Below are 20,609 nucleotides of genomic sequence, written 5' to 3' on the forward strand. Positions count from 1 at the left end.
CATTGGTTCATGAGATTGAGCCCCATGTAGGGCTCTGTGCTGACAGAGAATCTGCTTGAGATTCTCTGTCTCCCTCTCTCTCTTCCCCTAACCCGCCTGTGCAGTCTCTTGTGATCTCTCTCTCTCCCTTTCTCTCAAAATAAATAAATATTTTTTTTAAAAAAATTCTTATCCTTGTTTGTGAGAATTTAAATTGTTACAGCTACATTGGAAAAAAATTTCTATAACTTAGCAAATTTGAGCATATGTCTACCTCCTTAGAGAAATGTCTGTATATGTGCACTAGCAGACATGTATAAGAATATTCTTAGCAGTATTGCTTTATATTAGGAAAAAAAAGGAAAAAAAGACAAAAGTCTGTCAATAATAGAATATATAAGAAAATTGTGTTATATGAAGTGCAAAGTAGTAACAGTGAATCAATAGATTATATACATCAACATGGAATAATTTTGATAATATTGAGTGAAAGCAAGTTGCAGAAGAAACCATGCAGTATTATTCCAGTTAATATAAGTGGACTAATCTTAACAATATGTATTTTAGGATTAGTAGACTTGTGGTAAAAGTACAAATAAAAGTGAGCAAATGAGTAAAATAAAATTCCAGAAACTGGTTGCCTCAAGATGGGTCAGGTAGGAAACAAAGGACATGACTGGGAGGGGCAGAAAGTAGCTTTTTAAACTGGATTGAGGAATATGGGTTTTTGTTGTATCATCATAATTTTTATTTTTAATTTTTTAATACTTATTTATTTTTAAGAGAGAGGAAGAGACAGAGCATGAGTAGGGGAGGGGCAGAGAGAGAGGGAGGCACAGAATCCAAAGCAGGCTCCAGTCTCTGAGATGTCAGCACAGAGCCTGATGTGGGGCTCGAACTCATGAACAGTGAGATCATGACCTGAGCTGAAGTCAGATGCTTAACTGACTGAGCCACCCAAGTATGCCTATCATCATAATTTTTAAAAGAACATACAGATTATATAAACTCTTGTATATGCACATTTCACAATAAAAAACTTACAAAGAGAAAAGGAATCATAAAGATACATATAATGGCCCAGAAAAGACATGGTTCCTTTGCTTAAGGGACTCTTCTTTATTTTTGTTTTTTTCTATATTATGTTACCATTTTTCTCTCTTTTTAAGCTGCATACTTAACTCATTCATTTCAGCCTTCTATTTTTCCTAATGTAAGCTTTGAAGGCAACAAATCACTCCCAATTTCTCGAGCTATCTCCTGCCATTCTTACCACACGTTTTATTATCACTTACTTATATTTTGTAATGTCCAATATGATTTCTCCTCTGACTCAAGAGTTCCTAAATTTAAATTTTTACAAAACTTTTAAAGTTATCTTTTGGTTAATAATGTATAACTTGAATTATGTTCCAAGAATTTGGTCTTTTTATTACAAGTTCTTTGAAGTTTGTTGAGAATTTCTTTACATCTGGTACATGGTTGATTACAAGTTTTTCATATGCACCTTTAAAAACATTTATTTAATGTTTGTTTGTTTGTTTATTTATTTATTTATTTATTTATTTAGAGAGACAGAAAGAGTGTAAGCAGGGCAGGGACAGAGAAAGGAGACACAGAATCCAAAGCAGAGTCCAGGCTGTGAGCTGTCAGCATAGAGCCCAAAGCCCAGTTTGAACCCACGAACCATGAGATCATGACCTGAGCTGAAGTCAGATGCTCAACTGACTGAGCCACCCAGGTGCCCCTCATATGCACTTAAAAAAAAAATTACTATGTAATGGTTGAGTTCAGTGTTCTCTATGTGTCCACTAGTTCAATCTAGTGGCCATCAATTCTATATCTTTTCTTTTCTTTTTGTTTATTTATTTTTTATTTATTTTTATTTTTAATATAATTTATTGTCAAATTGCTTACATACAACACCCAGTGCTCATCCCAACAATGGCCCTCCTCAATGCCCATCACCCATTTTCCCTGTCTTTTGATTTGCCTCCATCCCTCTCTGTTTGTAACGAGTTTTTCCCTTCCCTTCTCCTATGGTCTTCTGTTAAATTTCTCAAGATCCACACATGAGTGAAAACATACAGTATCTGTCCTTCTCTGACTGACTTATTTCACTCAGCATAATACCTTCCAGTTCTATCCATCTTGCTGCAAATGGCATGATTTCATTCTTTCTTGTTGCCAAGTAGTATTCCATTGTATATATAAACCACATCTTCTTTATCCATTCATCAATTAATGGACATTTAGGCTCTTTCCATAATTCGGCTATTGTTTAAAGCACTGCTATAAACATTGAAGTACATGTGCCTCTATGTATTAGCACTCCTGTATCCCTTGGGTAAATTCCTAGTAGTGCTATTGCTAGGTCATAGGGTAGTTCTATTTTTAATTTTTTGAGGAACCTCCACACCGTTTTCCAGAGTGGCTGTACCAGTTTGCATTCCCAACAACAGTGCAAGAGGGTTCCCATTGCTCCACATCCTTGCCAGCATCTGTAGTTTCCTGATTTGTTCATTTTAGCCACTCTGACCAGTGTGAGGTGGTATCTCAGTGTGGCTTTGATTTGTATTTCCCTGATGAAGAGTGACATTGAGCATCTTTTCATGTGTCTGTTGGCCACCTGGATGTCTTCTTTAGAGACATGTCTATTCATGTCTTTTGCCCATTTCTTCACTGGATTATTTGTTTTTCAGGTGTTGAGTTTGGTAAGTTCTTTATAGATTTTGGATACTAACCAAAATTGACTAACCTTTATCCAATATGTCATTTACAAATATCTTTTCCCATTCAATCAGTTGCCTTTTAGTTTTGTTGATTGTTTCCTTTGCAGCACAGAACTTTTTATCTTGATGAGGTCCCAATAGTTCAATTTTGCTTTTAATTCCCTTGCCTTTGGAGATGTGTCAAGCAAGAAATTGCTGTGGCTGAGGTCAAAGAGGTTGTTGTCTGCTTTCTCCTCTAGGGTTTTGATGGTTTCCCTGTCTCACATTTAGGCCTTTCATTCATTTTGAGTTTATGTTTGGGTATGGTGTAAGAAAGTGGTCTAGTTTCATTCTTTGGCATGTTGCTGTCCAGTTCTCCCACCACCATTTGATAAAGAGACTTTTTTTTTCCATTGGATGATTTTTCCTGCTTTGTCAAAGATTAGTTGGCCAGACATTTGTGGGTCCAATTCTGGGTTCTCTATTCTATTCCATTGGTCTATGTGTCTGTTTTTGTACCAGTACCATACTGTATTGATGATTACAGCTTTGTAGTAGAGGCTAAAGTCTGGGATTGTGATACCTCCCACCTTGGTTTTCTTCTTCAATATTACTTTGGCTATTTGGGGTCTTTTGTGGTTCCATACAAATTTTAGGATTCTTTGTTCTAGCTTTGAGAAGAATGCCGGTGATATTTTGATTGGGATTGCATTGAAACAAATGAAAATGAAAACACAACAATCCAACCCCTTTGGGATGCAGCAAAGGCAGTACTAAGAGGAAAATACATTGCAATCCAGGCCTGTCTCAAGAAACAAGAAAAATTCCAAATACAAAATCTAACAGCATACCTAAAGGAACTAGAAGCAGAACAACAAAGAAACCCCAAACCCAGCAGAAAAAGAGAAATAAGAAACATCAGAGCAGAAATAAATAATATAGAATCCAAACTAAAAAACAGTAGAACAGATCAATGAAACAGAGTTGGTTTTTTGAAAAAAATGAACAAAATTGGTGAATTCATAGCCAGACTTCTCAAAAAGAAAAGAGGGAGGACTTAAATAGGTATAATCATGAATGAAAATGGCTTTATCACAACCAATCCCTCAGAAATATAAGCAATTATCAGAAAATACTGTGAAAAATTATATGCCAACAAACTGGACAACCTGGAAGAAATGAACAAATTTCTAGACACCTACACACTACCAAAACTCAAATGGGAAGAATTAGAAAATTTAAGCAGACCTAAAGCTAGTGAAGAAATTGAATCATTTATCAAAAATCTCTCAGGAAATAAGAGTCCTGGACCAGATGGCTTCCCTGGGGAATTCTGCAAGACATTTAAACAGAGTTAAATACCTATCCTTCTCAGGCTGTTCTTTTTGTCTGTTTTCAATAAATTTTTGAGAGATATTTGTTAAAATACCCTGTTATCATGTTACCTCCATGTAGGCAAGTTAAACTTTTCTTCAAATATTTTCAAGGTAATGATAGTAGGTGCATACAAGTTTAGAGTTATATATTCCTCATGAGCTGGTATTTATTAGCAGATGGCCACTCTCTCTCTAGTAATACATTTTGCTTCAAATCATTATTGTTGCATAAACTTTCTTTTGATTAATTATGCCAGTTTTATTATTTTTCCATCAAGTTTTCAGTGGATCACTAGTAATAAGATATAGCTTGATTTCTTTTAAATGTTTATTTATGTATTTTGAGAGAGTGTGTGAACAGAGCTGGGGAGGGGCAGAGAGACAGAATCCCATGCAGGCTCTGTGCTGCTAGCACAGAGCTGAATGCAGGGCTCGATCCCATGAACTATAAGATCATGACCTGAGCCAAAATCAAGAGTTGGATACTTAATGACTGAGCCACCCAGGTGCCCCTCACTTGAGTATTTTTAATATTAATATACATGATAGTTTTTGTTTTTAATTGGAGAAACTCATCCATATTTATTGAAGGCTACTCTGGGTATATTTTCATTAATATATTCCGTACTAGTCTTCATTTTTATCTATATTGCTTCTGTTAAGTATTTACTTGTTTTCCATTATATTTACTAAATACATATGTTTTATTTTTATCTTATTCCATTTATCTTGCTTCTACCCTGTAGGAAATTATGCACCTTATTAATATTGCTTTAGTTGTTACCCTAGAAATTTTTTAGTTACTGTAGAAATTAACTTAAAGTTAATCAGTATCTTTAACCTCCTCATAAAGCAAATATCTGAGACTTTTTTAATCAGATTATCTTTCCCCTGATACATATACTTTTCTTCTTCAGAATTTTAGTTCTATGTAGATTTTTCCAGCTTTATTGAGCTATTAGTGACATGAAACATATATAAATTTAAGGTATAGAGTGTGATGATTAAATACATGTATATATTACAAAATAATTACCACAATAAGATGTTAAGTTATCAGTAAGTTACCACATCTCCATCCCTTCACATAATTATGATTTGTGTGTATGTGTGTGTGTGTAATAACATTTAAGATCCACCTTCTTTAAAACTTTCAACTATATAATATAGTATTGATAATTATAGTCACCATGCTGTTCATTAGATCTCCAGATCTTATTTATCTTATAGCTTGGAATTTATAACCTTTAACCAATATCTTCCCAATTTTCCCATCCCACAGTCCCTGACAACCACCATTCTACTTTCTGTTCCTATGAGTTCAAATTTTTTAGATTCTGCACATAATTGAGATCATACAGTATTTGGCTTTCTCTCTCTGATTTCTTTCACCTAGCATAAAGCCATCAAGATCCATCCATGTTTTCACAAAAGGCAGGATATCCTTCTGTTTATGGTTGCATAGCGTTCCCGGAGATACACACACACACACACACACACACACACACACACACACACATATATCACCTTCTTTTTTATAAGTTTATGTATTTATTTTGAAAGAGAGAGGGAGAGAGGCAGAAGCAGAGGGAGAGAGAGAATCCCACCCAGGGTCTGCACTGTCAGTGCAGAGTCTAATGTGGGGCTCGAACTCATGAACCATGAGATCATGACTTGAGCTGAAATTGAGAGCCGGACATTTAAACAACTGAACCACCCATGCACCCCACACCACACCTTCTTTTTTCCTTCATCTGTTGATGGACACAGGTTATTTCTATGTCTTGGTATTGTGCATATGCTGCAATGAATATGGAGGTGGAGATACCTCTTTGAAGTAAGTGTTTTCATTTCCTTTGTGTATATACCCAGAAGTGGGATTGCTGAATCATGTAGTAGTTCTATTTTTAATTTCCTGAGGAAACTCCATACTGTTTTTAATGGTGGCTGCAGGAGTTTACATTTCTACCAAAAGAGCACAAAGGTCCCCTTTTCTCCACAGCCTTGCCAATAGTTGTTTCTTGTCTTTTTGGTAATAGCCATTCTAACAGGTAGGAGGTGATGTGTCATTGTGGTTTTGATTTACATTTCCCTGATGATTAGCGATGTCAAGCATATTTTCATGTGCCTGTTGACCATTTGTATGTCTGCTTTGGAAAAGTCCTTTGCCCATTTTTTGATAAGATCATTTTGTTTTTTGTTCTGTTTTGTTTTAGTATTGAGTCATATGATTTCCTTATACATTATGGATATTAACCCCTTATTTGATAAATGGTTTAAAAATATTTTCTCTTATTCCATAGGTTACCTTTTTATTTTGCTGATCATTTCTTTTGGTGTGCACAAACTTTTTAGTTTGATGTAGTCTCACTTGTTTATTTGTGCTTTTGTTGTTTGGGTTTTGATGTCACATCCCCAAAATCTTTGCTAAAACCAATGTCAAAGAGCTTTTTACCTATATTTTCTTTTAGTAGTCCTACAGTTTCACATTTTACATTTAAGTATTTAACTCATTTTGAATTAATTTATGTAAGTGATATAAGATAGGTGTCTGATTTCATTTTTTCCCATGTGGTTATCCAGTTTTCCCATCACTATTTACTGAAGAGACTATCCTTTCATTTATTGGCTACCTTGTCAAAAATTAGTTGAATGTATATAAGTAGGTTTATTTCTGGGCTCTCAATTCTATTCCATTGATCTATATGTCGGTTTTTATGCCACTACCAAACTGTTTTCAGTTACATTTATGTATGTATGTATGTATGTACGTATGTATGTATGTATTTACCTATCTCTTTACTTTGAGAGAGAGAGAGAAAAAAAAGGCATATGGACAAGCTGGGGAGGGGAAGAGTAGGTGAAAGAGAATCCCAAGTAGGCTCTGCACTATTAGTGCCTGATGCAGGGCTCTATCCCATAAACCTTGAGATCATGACCTGAGCCAAGATCAAGAGTTGGACACCTAACTGACTGATCCACACAGGTGCCCCCTTATATTGATGTTTTAAACCTTAATTAAAAATTTTGCCATTTTTATTTTTATATAGCCAATGCTTCTTTAGATTTAACCAACTGTGTATTTTAAATTTTTAAAAATGTTAATGCTATTACTTCTTGTAGCTGAGACCTCTCTGCTAGAGTCATTTGCCTTATTCCTAAAAGATACTCTTTGACGGTTGTTTTGGTGAAAGTGTCTTGGTAGTAAACTCAGTTTGTCTTTGTCTAAAAATGTTGTCATGTTGTCCTTTTCCTAAAAAGTAGCTGTAAATACTATATTACTTACTCTTAGTATTTTAGTAATAACATCTAATGAATCATTGCTTTAATTGGTAAATCTTCTGTCTTTCTCTTTCTCAATCTTTAGAAGGTAATCTTTCCTCTTTGGTAATTTTTAAGATCTACTGCCTTTGATACTCTGCAGATTCATATAAGTTTACATATAGTTATTTTTGATTTATCTTATTTAGAATTTGTTGAGCTTCCTCAGCCTGAAGATGAGGGTCTCTCAACAATTCTGGAATTCCTTAAGAACCTCATCCTCTTTTTCTCTACTAAATTTTATGTACATTTCAAAAAGCTCTTCTTACTGTGTTCTTCATGCCATCTAACCAGTCTTTTCTATTTTCTATCTCCTTGTCTTTCATTCAGTTCATTTCTTCTTACATCTAGTTCACAATTACTTTCTCCAGCCATGTTTATTCTTCTGTTCTGTGAGCTCTTTTTGATAATGTCCTGTTTTATCATCATGCTTTCTTTCAAATCATACTTTTATTTCTGTGTATAAATTGCATTTTGTGTTTTATAATTCTAATATTTGCATTATTTAGAGGCAAGATTATTTTTCTGTAGTATCTCATTCAGTTGATTATTTAATTATATATTTAGTGATTTTTTTTTAATGATCCCATGTTTCTTGGAACTTTATCTGTGGGAATTCATTGAGGCCTGAATTTAAAGTACATTCCTTCAGAGGAGACTTGTATTTACTTTTACCAGTAATTTGGGGGCAGTAGTAATCTAGACCACCTGTAACTCTGGATTGGGTTTTAAGGAGATTTATAGATACTGTAAATTCCACACCCTAACTCACTGGAAGATAGGCTGTGGTTGGAAATCCCTAGAAGGCTAATTTTTGTTTTTCTTTCTGTGTCTTTTTTATTTCTTCCTTTCCTTTTCTTTTTCCCTACCTTTTTCCTTTCCTTTCCTCCCTCCTTCCATTCCTTTTTTGTACCAGTTTTCCTTCTTTCCCTTCCTTTCCTTAGTTGTTTCTTTTTTTTTACCTTTCCAATTTTTTTCTTTCCCTCCTGTCTCTTCCTTTCCTTTCCTTCCCTTCCTTCCATCATTCCTGTCTCCCTCAATCCCTCCCCTCCCCCTTCCTCTCTCTCTTTCTCTCCCTTTCATTTCTTCTTTCTTTCTCTTTCTTTCTTTCTTTCTTTCTTTCTTTCTTTCTTTCTTTCTTTCTTATTCTTTTCTTTCTTTCTTCTCACTTCACTCAGAGCCAAACTGAAAAAAAGCATGCATTCCCCACCAACCCTCTTTGCAGGACTGTTTTTTCTAGTTCATTCACCCTTAGGAGATCCCAGCTCTAACTGGTGTGGTCTGTAAGCCAAGCTCCCACTCTGTTCAGATCCCAAGCAGTTTTCCATCCTTCTATTTACAAAAACAAAACAAAACAAAACAAAATAAAACAAAACAAAAAACACCTCAGCCTTCAGGCACCAGAGACCAACAGATATCACTGGAGCAAAAGTTAAATGTAGACCTATTTAACTCTATGCATTATAATTTTCTTTGTTATTCTGGAAATTGAGGAATTCTTGTACTTTACAGCCAGAATTTAGTTGTGTGTGTGTGTGTGTGTGTGTGTGTGTGTGTGTGTAGCTCTGCTTCACTACAATGTTTTTCTTTGAATAGTTAGTCCACCATACTGTTAAAAACAGAAATTGACAGTATCACTTCATGTCTTTATTTTCAGTGCTAAACATAGACCATAGCATATGATAGGTATTCACTAAATGTATTTGAAATGCATGTAAATGTTGTAGATTCAGAGCATCCACTCAAAGATCCAAGTCTCCTCATGCTTTGAAACTAATTATCTGAAACTAGTTTCAGTTACACAGTCTTTGAGTGGGAATATCTTTAAATGCTATAGAAAGTCCCATTATTATTCCTCTTTAGCCTTCATCTGGCTAACTTGTGCTGTCTCTTGGGTGATCCATTTTCTCATCACCCCGTCCAGGTGTACTCTCATGAGTCAACCCCACCACTATCATCAACATAATTTGGTGCAGATATTCTCCTTTTGTGTTTTCATCACACCTGATATTTATCTTGACAGACTTTTTATTCACATTGTATCTAATTTATTGTTTAAATATTAAATTGTAAGTAATCTGATCACAGTTGCTGTGTCTTACTCACTTTGTGACCCTTTCACTTAGCATAGTATGTAGTTTGTAACAAGTATCAGTTAATGGCTTTCCATGAATAAATGAATATTATGCCTTTTAGAATATACATTTTTGGCTCCAAATATGTTTTATCTCAACACTCAGACCTTTATCTTTTGTATCAGCTCTCTTAAAAAATATCTAACCATTGGGGCTCCTGGGTGGCTCAGTCAGTTGAGCATCCCACTTTGGCTCAGGTCATGTTATTACAGTCCATGAGTTTGAGCCCCACGTTGGGCTCTGTGCTAATAGCTCAGAGCCTGGAGCCTGCTTTGGATTCTGTGTCTCCCTCTCTCTCTGCCCCTTCTCCAATGTCTGTCTGTCTGTCTCTCTCTCAAAAATAAATAAACACTGGGGCGCCTGGGTGGCGCAGTCGGTTAAGCGTCCGACTTCAGCCAGGTCACGATCTCGCGGTCTGTGAGTTCGAGCCCCGCGTCGGGCTCTGGGCTGATGGCTCAGAGCCTGGAGCCTGTTTCCGATTCTGTGTCTCCCTCTCTCTCTGCCCCTCCCCTTTTCATGCTCTGTCTCTCTCTGTCCCAAAAATAAATAAACGTTGGAAAAAAAAAATTAAAAAATAAATAAACATTAAAAAATATTTTTAAAAATCTAACCATTGCTTTCCGGAGTCAGTAGTTTAAATTGTGTACTCTTCTCAAACCAATTTTTGTCAGAGTTAAACTGCTTCATTTAGCCCAAGAACACTTCACTACAAAAATATTCTAAGACTCAAAACAGTTTTATTGTTTTTGAAATGTGAAATATCATTAACAAATGAAAGCCAGGATAACCATTACCATTAACAGGCTTACTCTATTAACTATTAATTATGTTTTCTCTTTTATACTGTATGAAAGAATTACAGCTATTTCATAATCATTATTTCATTTTCATTCAAAGCTTGAATCTTGCAAGAATCACTAAATGCCTTCTTAATTTCTTTGCCAACTTGTAGACATTTTGACTCATGTTCAAAGCTGACTGCTTTGTTCATGAAATTTAGATTCCACTGAGATTGTTTACCTATCTGAAATTTCCAGTTCAGTGAAGTACCACTCTCGGCTGGAATTTGCCACTTTCCTCATTTTTCCCTTGGCTTATCTAAGTGTACTTTCAAAGATATTTATTCAGCATACACTATGTACAAGACACTGTGCTAGCTGCTTTGGCATATACAAAGGTGAAACAAGTTGATATCAAGATGAATTAAACAAGACTCTTGCCTTCAAAGACCTCATCATATAGAAAAGTAAGAAATCAATTACTATATAGGTAAGCCTCTGTATCTGCATATGTAAATACTCAGAATGTCTAACAGTTATCAAGCTCTTACTATGTGCCTAATACTTTTACATTTTCATAAGTTATTCATTTCATTAAATCCAAGGCTATTAATCAATACAATAAGGTATGCCATCATTGTGCCACAAAGAAAGGTACACTCCTTAAAAATTGTAACTTGCTCATGATTGTACAATTCATTACAAATATCAAAGATGTTACTATGTAAAAAAATGCAGTACTTAAAATTGATGAAATATATTAACTCATTTAAATATCTCAACAACCCTTCAAGTTAGGTAATGTTATTTTCCCATTTTTACAAGTTAGGAAATTGATAGAGTTCAGAGATGTTAGGTAACTTGCCTAAGATCACACAGCTAATAACTAGATGCATGGGAATTAAACCCACATCAAGCTGATTCAAAATGCCATGCTTTTAACCTCTATACCAGAGGAGTCTTCAATTCTCCATGTAATAAGGTGTTTAGGAGTTTTTAGAACTATGCTCTGGACATAGATCATTTAAAAGTGAAGAAGAATATAGTGTCCTCTATTAATTATTTTTTTAATTTTATTTTTTTCCAAGTTTTTATTTAAATTCCAGTTAGTTAACATACAGTATAATATTAGTTTCAGGTTTAGAGCTTAACGATGATCACTTTTATACAACACCCTATGCTCATCACAACTACCCTCCATAATAGCCACCACCTATTTAAACCATCCCCCTGCACACCTCCCCTGTAATCATCAGTTTGTTCTCTACAGTTAAGAGTCTGTTTCTTGGTTTGCCTCTCTCTTTTTCCCCCATGTTCATTTGTTTTGTTGCTTATATCCACGTGTGAGTGAAATCATATGGTATTTGTCTCTCTCTGACTTGTTTCACTTAGTATAATAGTCTCTTTGCTCCATCCACATTATTGCAAATGGCAAGATTTAATTTTTTTTATGGTTGAATAATATTGTATTGTATGTATATACCACTTCTTCTTTATCCATTCATCAGTCGATGGACATTTGGGCTTTTTCCATAATTTGATTATTGTTGATAATGTTGCTATAAACACTGGTGTGCATGTATCCCTTCAAATTAGTATTTTTTGTATCCTTTTGGTAAATACCCAGTAGTGCAATTGCTGGGTCATAGGGATAGTTTCATTTTTAACTTTTTTTAAAAAAAATTTTTAATATTTATTTATTTTTGAGAGAGAGAGACAGTGTAAATGGGAGAGGGACAGAGAGTGAAACATAGTATCTGAAGCAAGCTCCAAGTTCTGTTCTGTCAGCACAGAGCCCAACATGGGGTTTGAACTTAAGAACCATGAGATCATGACCTGAGCCAAAGTCAGACACTTAACCAACTGAGCCACCCAGGTGCCCCTGATTTTTAACTTTTTGAGGAACCTCCATACTGTTTTCCAGAGTGGCTGCACCAGTTTGCATTTTTTCACCAACAGTATTAAAGGGTTCCCTTTTCTTCATATCCTCACCAACACCTGTTGTGTCCTATGTTGTTAATTTTAACCATTCTAACAGGTGTGAGGTGATATCTCATTGTTAGTTTTTATTTGTATTTCCCTGATGATGAATGATGAGCATCTTGTCATGTGTCTGTTAGTCATCTGGATGTCTTCTTTGGAAAAATATCTATGTCTTCTGCCCATTTTTTAACTAGATTATTTGGGGTTTTGGTACTGAGTTTTTTAAGTTCTTTACATATTTTAGATTCTAATCCTTTATCATATATGTCATTTGGAAATATCTTCTTCTATTCAGAAGGTTGCCTTTTAATTTTGTTGATTGTTTTTTTTTTGATGAAGTCCCAATATTTATGTTTTCTTTTATCTTCTTTGCCTCAGGAAACATATCTAGTAAGTAGTTGCTATGGCCAGTGTCAAAAAGGTTATTGCCTGTGTTTTCCTCTAGGATTTTAATGGTTTCCTATCTCACACTTAGGTCTTTATCCATTTTGAATTTATTTTTGTGTATGATGTAAGGAAGTAGTCCAGTTTCATTCTTTTGCATGTTGTGCATGTTGCTGTCCAGTTTTGCCAACATCATTTGTTAAAAACTGTCTTCTCTCCGTTATAGAAAATCCAACCCCCACCCCCCCCCCCCCGCAAAATTGCCAGAACTGATACATGAATAAAGTCGCAGGATACAAATTCAGCATACAGAAATCTGTTGCATTTCTATACACCAATAATGAAGCAACAGAAGGAGAAATCAAGGAATAAATCCCATTAACAACTGCAACAAAAACCTAAGACTCTAAAGAATAGACCTAACCAAAGAGGTAAATGATGTATACTCTGAAAACTATAAAATGCTGAAGAAAGAAATTGAAGATGACACAAAGAAATGGAAAAACATGCTGTGCTCACAGATTGGAAGAACAAATATCATTAAAATGTCAATATTATCCAAAGTAATCTACACATTTAATGCAATTCCTATCAAAATACCACCAGCATTTTTCACATAGGTAGAGAAAAATAATCCTAAAATTTTTGTGGAACGACAAAGGACCCCAAATAGCCAAAAAAATCTTAAAAAAGAAAAGCAAAGCTGAAGGCATCACAATTCCAGACTTCAAGCTATATTACAAGGCTGTAGTGATCAAGACAGTATGTTACTGGCATAAAACCAGACATAGATTGATAGAGCAGAATAGAAAACTCAAATTAACCCGCAACTATATGGTCCATTAATCTTCAACAAAACAAGGACCTCTAATTAATTCTTGAGATAAATTGAGAATTGTGGTGATGATGAAACTTGAATTTAAAAAAAAAAAGCTGTTTGAAAATAATTTGTCCGAATTTTGAATAAAATTGTTATAGTAATCAAAGAGTTAGTACATCTTACCAACATCAATCATGAGGCATTTGAATTTCCAAAATCTTTATATGTATAACTAACCACATTGCATGTGGGTGGACCTAATGGTCCTAACAGAATGATAGAGACTGTGCAAAAATTTAAATTAACATCTACCATGAGTATAGACATCTGTGTTTCTATTTTTTAAAGGGATAATTAGTAATTAGTAAAAACAATCCATCAAAGTTTTTTTTGTTTGTTTTTGTCTCTTTGGTTTTTTGTTTTTTTAGGTTTTATAAAAAGAGGTAGTGACACTTCTGTATGGCATTTTGAAATTCTAGCACTATGTTAAGTATTGGAAATAATCTTTATAAGGAGCCAAAAATGACCAACCAAAAGCAAGAAACTGTATGTTTTATCTTAAGGAAAAACCAGTGCAATCTAATTTTTAAAAAACTAATGAATTAAGAAATAACAACCATGTATTACATTGTTTTTGCCTATAAATAACTAATTCCATGAAAGAATAAGCACTAGGTAAATGCTCTGTGGGCCAATTGCATAGTCATGGATACCAGACACTTTATCTGTGGAAACTCAGCAAAATACAATTAGAAGTGTCAAATAGAAAAAAATCTCATTAAGATAATTCTTCCAGAAATGAATAAAAAATTCTGCCCCAACTGTTCATATCTTGAGTAGTCAAAATGAGATTGGCAGAGCTAAAAAACCTAACATTGTTTCCCAAAATATGGTACTGGAAACACCCGCATCAAAATAATCAGATCAGTGGAGTGTATTGTTTAAAAATGCAGATTTTGAGGGGCACCTGGGTAGCTCAGTCGGTTAAGCGTCTGACTTCGGCCTAGGTCATGATCTCACAGTTCATGACTTTGAGCTCCACATGAGGCTCTGTGCTGACAGCTTGGAGCCTGGAGCCTGCTTCGGATTCTGTGTCTCCCTCTCTCTCTCTCTGCTTCTCCCCAGCTCATGCTCACAGCCTGTCTCTGTCAAAAATAAATAAACTTAAAAAAAAATGCAGGGGCGCCTGGGTGGCTCAGTTGGTTATGTGTCCAACTTCAGCTCAGGTCATGATCTGGTCTGTGAGTTCGAGCCCCGCGTTGGGCTCTGTGCTGACAGCTCAGAGCCTAGAGCCTGCTTCAGATTCTGTGTCTTCTTCTGTCTCTGCCCCTCCCCTGCTCATGCTCTGTCTCTCTCTGTCTCAAAAATAAATAAAAACATTAAAAAAATTTTGTTTAATGCAGATTTTGATCCCCATCCCAGACCCATCATGTCAGTACTTCTTTGGGTAAAGCCCAAGAATCCACATTTGAAACAAGCACTTCGATTTACCAGTGATTAAAACCATGCTGGATGTAAGAACCATTGCTTTAACACTTAACTCTTCTCCACGTAGTACTTTGGACTGATGGCAGATATGAACCAATCACTAGTGATTTTTTTAGCTAAATATCAGAAGTTAAATGTTTTGGGGCACGTGGGTGGCTCAGTTGGTTAAGCGTCCAACTTTGGCTCAGGTCGTGATCTTGCGGTTCGTGAGTTCAAGCCCCACTTTGGGCTCCATGTTGACAGCTCAGAGCCTGGAGCCTGCTTCAGATTCTGTGTCTCCCTCTGCCTCTGACCCTCCCCTGCTCACACTCTGTCTCTCAAAAAATGAGTAAACATTAAAAAAAATCTTTTAAATAAAAAAAAAAGAAGTTAAATGTTTTATTTGCTAGATGTTTATGAAGCACTGTGGAGGGACACAGAGAAATATGAGCCCATGTATTCAATTGTATCACAGTACTTGCATGCCAAATAAACATTACTGTCAAACATGGTTAAATGGAAGTAATACGTGGTTGCAGAGAAAGAGAATCGAGGTTACCCTGGCAGCTGTGGGAATAGAAAGGAAGGGACAACTCCAGAACATATTTGAAAGAAAAAAAAAACAATAGGATCAGTGGCAAATTGAACATTAATAGTAAACAGCAGGGGAAGAAACAGAATCCCTTGTGTTTTGAATTTGGATAGCAGAGAATAGTGAGGCACTAACATGGAGATGGAAAATGAAGCATTCTGAAAAGAATTGAGAATATGAGTGTGGAAGAAGGTGAAACTTTTGCAGCTGATCCTTTTATTACCCCATTTATAAAGATGGTGCTTTGAATTTTGTTGCTGAGTTTATGTATGAATGGATTTAACCAAATTGAAATCTAATTAATCATTATTTTTTTTACAGCAATTGTTCAACTGTCAAGCTCTAAGAAAACTAAGTATTCCTGATAATGATCTTTCAAATCTGCCAACCACTATTGCTAGTTTAGTTAATCTTAAAGAACTCGACATCAGTAAAAATGGTAAGATTCTCATCTTATCTCTAAATAAGTTGAATTTTTATATGAAGACATGCTTTGTTTTCTCTTAGCAAATGATATAACACTTTTTATTTGATTTTGTTTTAACTCCAAGTTAATTTTGTTGAAACGTTAAATCTTAAACTATAAATCAAAGACAGAAAACCTCTCTCCCCTCCACTTATTAATATCTCTGGCTCACTCAGGCTTTATCTCCCCTTGTATTCAGATATGTGATTTAATCTTTTGCAGAACATTTTACTATCTTTACACCATTTATTTTCCTCATAATCAGAGCAAAATTTTTTCCTACATGTTCAGTGAGGTGTACCTATTCACTGTACTTGGAATTGAACTCCCAATTTCCCTTACTTTGCTCCATGTTTCCACGTAACACTGACCATCTTCTCAGTATTGTAGAATTCACTTACTTATTATCGTTACTGCCTATCTTTTCCTGCCTCAGATTGTAAATTCTGTTATTAGGCAGGAGGGATTTTTCTGTTTTGGTCACTGATATATCTATCTCAGATGTCTTGAGCAGTGGCTGGGAAATAATAAGTGCTTAGTAGTATTTGTTATATTCTGGCCAAACTCACATGTGTGGTGATGTTGTTAATGCTGATGCTAATGTTGATGTTCATGTTGATGACATTTTCCTTTAAATGTTTGTGGGATTTCCTGTGTTCTCATATATTCATAAATCTTCCAAATTAACTTGGCTCCTTATTTTACTAGAATAAAAGAAAGATTAGTCAAAAGGGTTATGTCCAGGCACTATGAGGATATGAAACATTACCCTCAATCATTAAACAAGTTGGTTAAACTTGTGTGTGTGCATGTATGTGTGTGTGTATGTGTGTGTGTACATGTGCGTGTTGCTTTTTTTTTTTTTCAGGCAGTATGTTTGGTGCCAAAGGAACAGGCGTAAACAAAACAAGTCCCTCCCTTCATGAAGCTTACATTTTAATGGATACATTAGACATTAGACAAGTAATTATGGATGATTAAATAAACAATTAGTGTGAAGATACGTTGGATGTGAAGGGCATGTATACTAGTAGAATAAATCCAGTTGGTGTGGTTACGGAAAGTTACCCTAAGAAATGATACCTAAGCCCAGACAGGACAAATAGAAGTTGTTATTCAGTAGCTGTAAAATTTCATTTATGCTGGATGAGTAAATTATAGAGATCCACTTTACAACATGGTGCTTATAGTTAACAATGTTGTGCAATTCAAAAATTTTTAAGAAGGTAAATCTCATATTGAATGTTGTTGCCACACAAAAAATATGGAGACACAAGGAAACTCTGAGATGTTTTGGATAAATCTATTACCTTGTTTGTGGTGATGTTATCACTGGTATTTGCATATGTCCAAAGTCATTATGTTATATATATATTCAATATGTGCAGTTCTTTGTGTATCAGTTATACATCAATAAAGTGTTTTTTAAAAAAAAGGAAACAAAAAAATAAAGGAAAAACTAACAAGCATACTAAAAAAAAAGAAGAAGCAGCAGCAGCTAGGTAAGACTGGTTTGACATTCTAGGTACATAAGGATCTTAATGTGTCATTAAAGACCACCAGAAAAATCTCTTGATCACATGTAAACATAGCATACCTAAGAAACTCTGGAACATCCCATTTAAAATTAAGATCCTGCTGTTATTATCCACTAGATACACACTCTATTTCCTTTCCCTGTTTCATTTTCTTTATACTATTTATGAGAAACTGACATACTACGTATTTAAATCGTTTATATATTGTCTAGAGTCCCATTTACTAGAATTAAATTCAGTAATGTTCCAATTTTGTTGTTCTAGTCACTGGTATATCTTTATTGCCTAAAACAGTGTGTGGCATACTATAGAAGCTCGATAAATATTATTGATTGAATTCGTGAATGAATGTTCCTTTTGGAACATGGAACACTTGTTGATAGTACCAGTGTGAATTGCTAGTGATTTCAAGTCTATGAGTCTAAGAGTCATGGAGACATTTACAGTGTCACTAGGGAAACAGGACTAACACCTATATATAAATATCATGAGGCTGTACAATGAGATGCTTAAGTATATGGCACAAGTTACAATGATAAATTCTTAGAAAATTAAGACTATTTTATTATTAGGGAATTATTCAATAAAGGCTATGGATTGAGGAAGTGAGAACATTTCATTTGAAGAAAACAGTATGCAAACGGGGACACACACATCTCTCTACACCAACCTGACTTACCACTTGGAGGGTTTTCAGGAAGACAATTCTAAAAGGACCACATGTTGACTTAGAATAGCAACTAAATTTAGATCCATTGAAAGATAACATTACATCTACCTTTATTAAGAATAGATTTATAGGCCACATATTTGTGTGGATTGATATTTTGGTACATATATATTGCTTATATATTTACATATATTAACACATCAAGTTCTATTTTGAAATTACAATTTATGAAAAATATTATATGGACAAATATAATGCATCCCTTGGTCTTCAGTCAGCTTTAGCTGAGTATTCTGAGTAAATAAATATCTATTTATTTTTTAAGAGGATTAGAAAAAAACTTTCCTAAATATAAACATGAAATTCCTAAGAAATATGTTATTTTTATAATTATCTCCTAGTGGCCCTCTTGCATCAAGACATTTTTGTTGCCAGGAAGTGAATTGAGAGTTGTATGTCCTCAATTCAGAAAGAACTCTGTGAGCATCCTTAGAAGTCCTTGTGAATATTATTAGGGACTTTTTGCTGTACTTATGGTCTCTATGTTCTGGAAATATTTATGCAAAAATACATGCTAGACATGGCAAAATAATCTGCAAAGTTAGCAGCACAAAAGGTTTGAGGAACACGATGATATATCAGCCATTGCTAAAAGTTACACAAACAGTAAAAGATTTTGACACATCAATACTTTCACAAAATTGTACCTAAAAAAGCTATCCCTGAAATCTGTGGCAGAGATCTAGATAGTTACTTAAGAGCCATAACTCATCCTTTGGGAATCTGTCAAGGGAAGAAAAACTAGATAGGAAAAAGTAAGGGCAGTGTCAGCATCACCGTTGACAAGGTTGGAATAGTCCTGGTGGAAGAGTCAAGGCATGAGAGAATATAATCTGCATTGCATTTAGGTACAGACAGTAGAATGATTAATTTGAGGCAGGGACTCATTTAAGTACTAGTCAATCTAGGTAAAAATTTGCTTGAAATGTGCTTGAATTTGATATGTGACCTTTTATGACAAAACTAATTCACTCGGAGGCTGAGGTTAAATCTGATTTTAATTGTCCATGTGGCCCCCAATCTTTACTTTTCACATCCATTTCTGCCACTTGAAATCCTGTTCACTGTTTAACTTCCATAATTTAAAATTACTCTTTTATATTAAAACATTAGATAAGTGAACTATTGTGTATGGAAAACATCTACACTATTTGTGTGAATAGCTTTCATCTACCTCTCTAACCACAACTCCAAAGGACCCATATCCCCTTGCATTTCATACTCAGGTAATGCCAGATTGTTGTTCCCAAATGCATCAGGCTGGCTACTCATGACACAAGGAAACAATACTATTTTGTCTGCCCAAAATATTCCTTCCTTCCCACTGCTGTAACTCCTCAACCAGAGTCCTCATCACCTTTAAGAGACATTTCAGATGTGATTTATTCTGAGATACATTCCTGATCTTTATACACAAAGAGAATTAATTGTTCATTCGTCTGTGATAACTTTATGCCTTGTATATATTTTCATTTTGAACTTATCTCACTGTTTAATTTCTGTATACCCTTATATATATATGATTATATTATGCAACTCTTGAAATCAGGCACTATCTTATTCATTTCTGTATTTGGAGCTGCTAAAACAAAGGCCAGCAACCATGGCAGGTGCTCAATAAATATTTGGCAAATAAATAAACATTATACAGAAGCATTTTTTAACAAATATACACTTGCATATTTATATTATATTCCATTAGGGACCTACATAGAATAGGGTCCCCACCTGCTATCCTGGGGAACTGTTAAGTGTAACTGAGTGCTGGAAAAGATGGAAATGGCACTGTAATACATAATGAATAACTACTAAAATCAGCACTAACCTGACATGTAATAATATATTTAATATCTTTGCTCTCTGGAATAATGACTACTTTGTGTCAAGTTTTGGTCTCTTCCTTGAGCTTCAGACTGGTATAGCCAACTACAGGCTGAACATAGCCATAATACGTTTCACAAACACTCAAAACATTGTATTTAAAACCAAATGTCATCTACCCTAACCTGCACTGTGAGAATTTCACTGTTACATTAGAGAATCTACATTGTAGCCTATGTCAACTGAAGTACATTAAATAGGAGAATAACCTAGCCATATCTGCAATTTAGAAAGAGTGCTAATGCTACTTTGTGAAGGATGAGTTTGGTAACGGTGGTGGGAATAGGGGGGATAGGGAGACCAATTAGAAGGCTACTTAAGTAGTCTAGCAAAGAGACAAAGGGACTAAATTAAGATTGTAACAATGGGAATGGTGAGAAGGAAACAGACATGTTTCCTCCATGTGCATTGAGGAGATAATTTGCAAGATTTGGTAACTGAATGCAT

General features: G+C 34.9%; 1 protein-coding gene across 13 annotated transcripts in view; it reads left to right on the forward strand.

The window, feature by feature from the left end:
- The window catches only part of LRRC7 (leucine rich repeat containing 7), a 552,029-nt gene that overhangs the window by 226,971 nt on the left and 304,449 nt on the right, over positions 1 to 20,609 (forward strand). For all 13 annotated transcript variants that reach the window (XR_006712370.1, XR_006712369.1, XR_006712368.1 and 10 more), the window contains one exon: positions 15,869 to 15,986. Coding sequence is in view for 10 of the 13 variants with exons in the window: in XM_045477806.1 (XP_045333762.1) it covers positions 15,869 to 15,986 (118 nt within the window). In the remaining 3 variants the exon portion in view is untranslated. The remainder of the gene's footprint in view (positions 1 to 15,868; positions 15,987 to 20,609) is intronic.

Source organism: Leopardus geoffroyi, chromosome C1 (assembly GCF_018350155.1).
Source record: "Leopardus geoffroyi isolate Oge1 chromosome C1, O.geoffroyi_Oge1_pat1.0, whole genome shotgun sequence".
NCBI lineage: Eukaryota > Metazoa > Chordata > Mammalia > Carnivora > Felidae > Leopardus > Leopardus geoffroyi.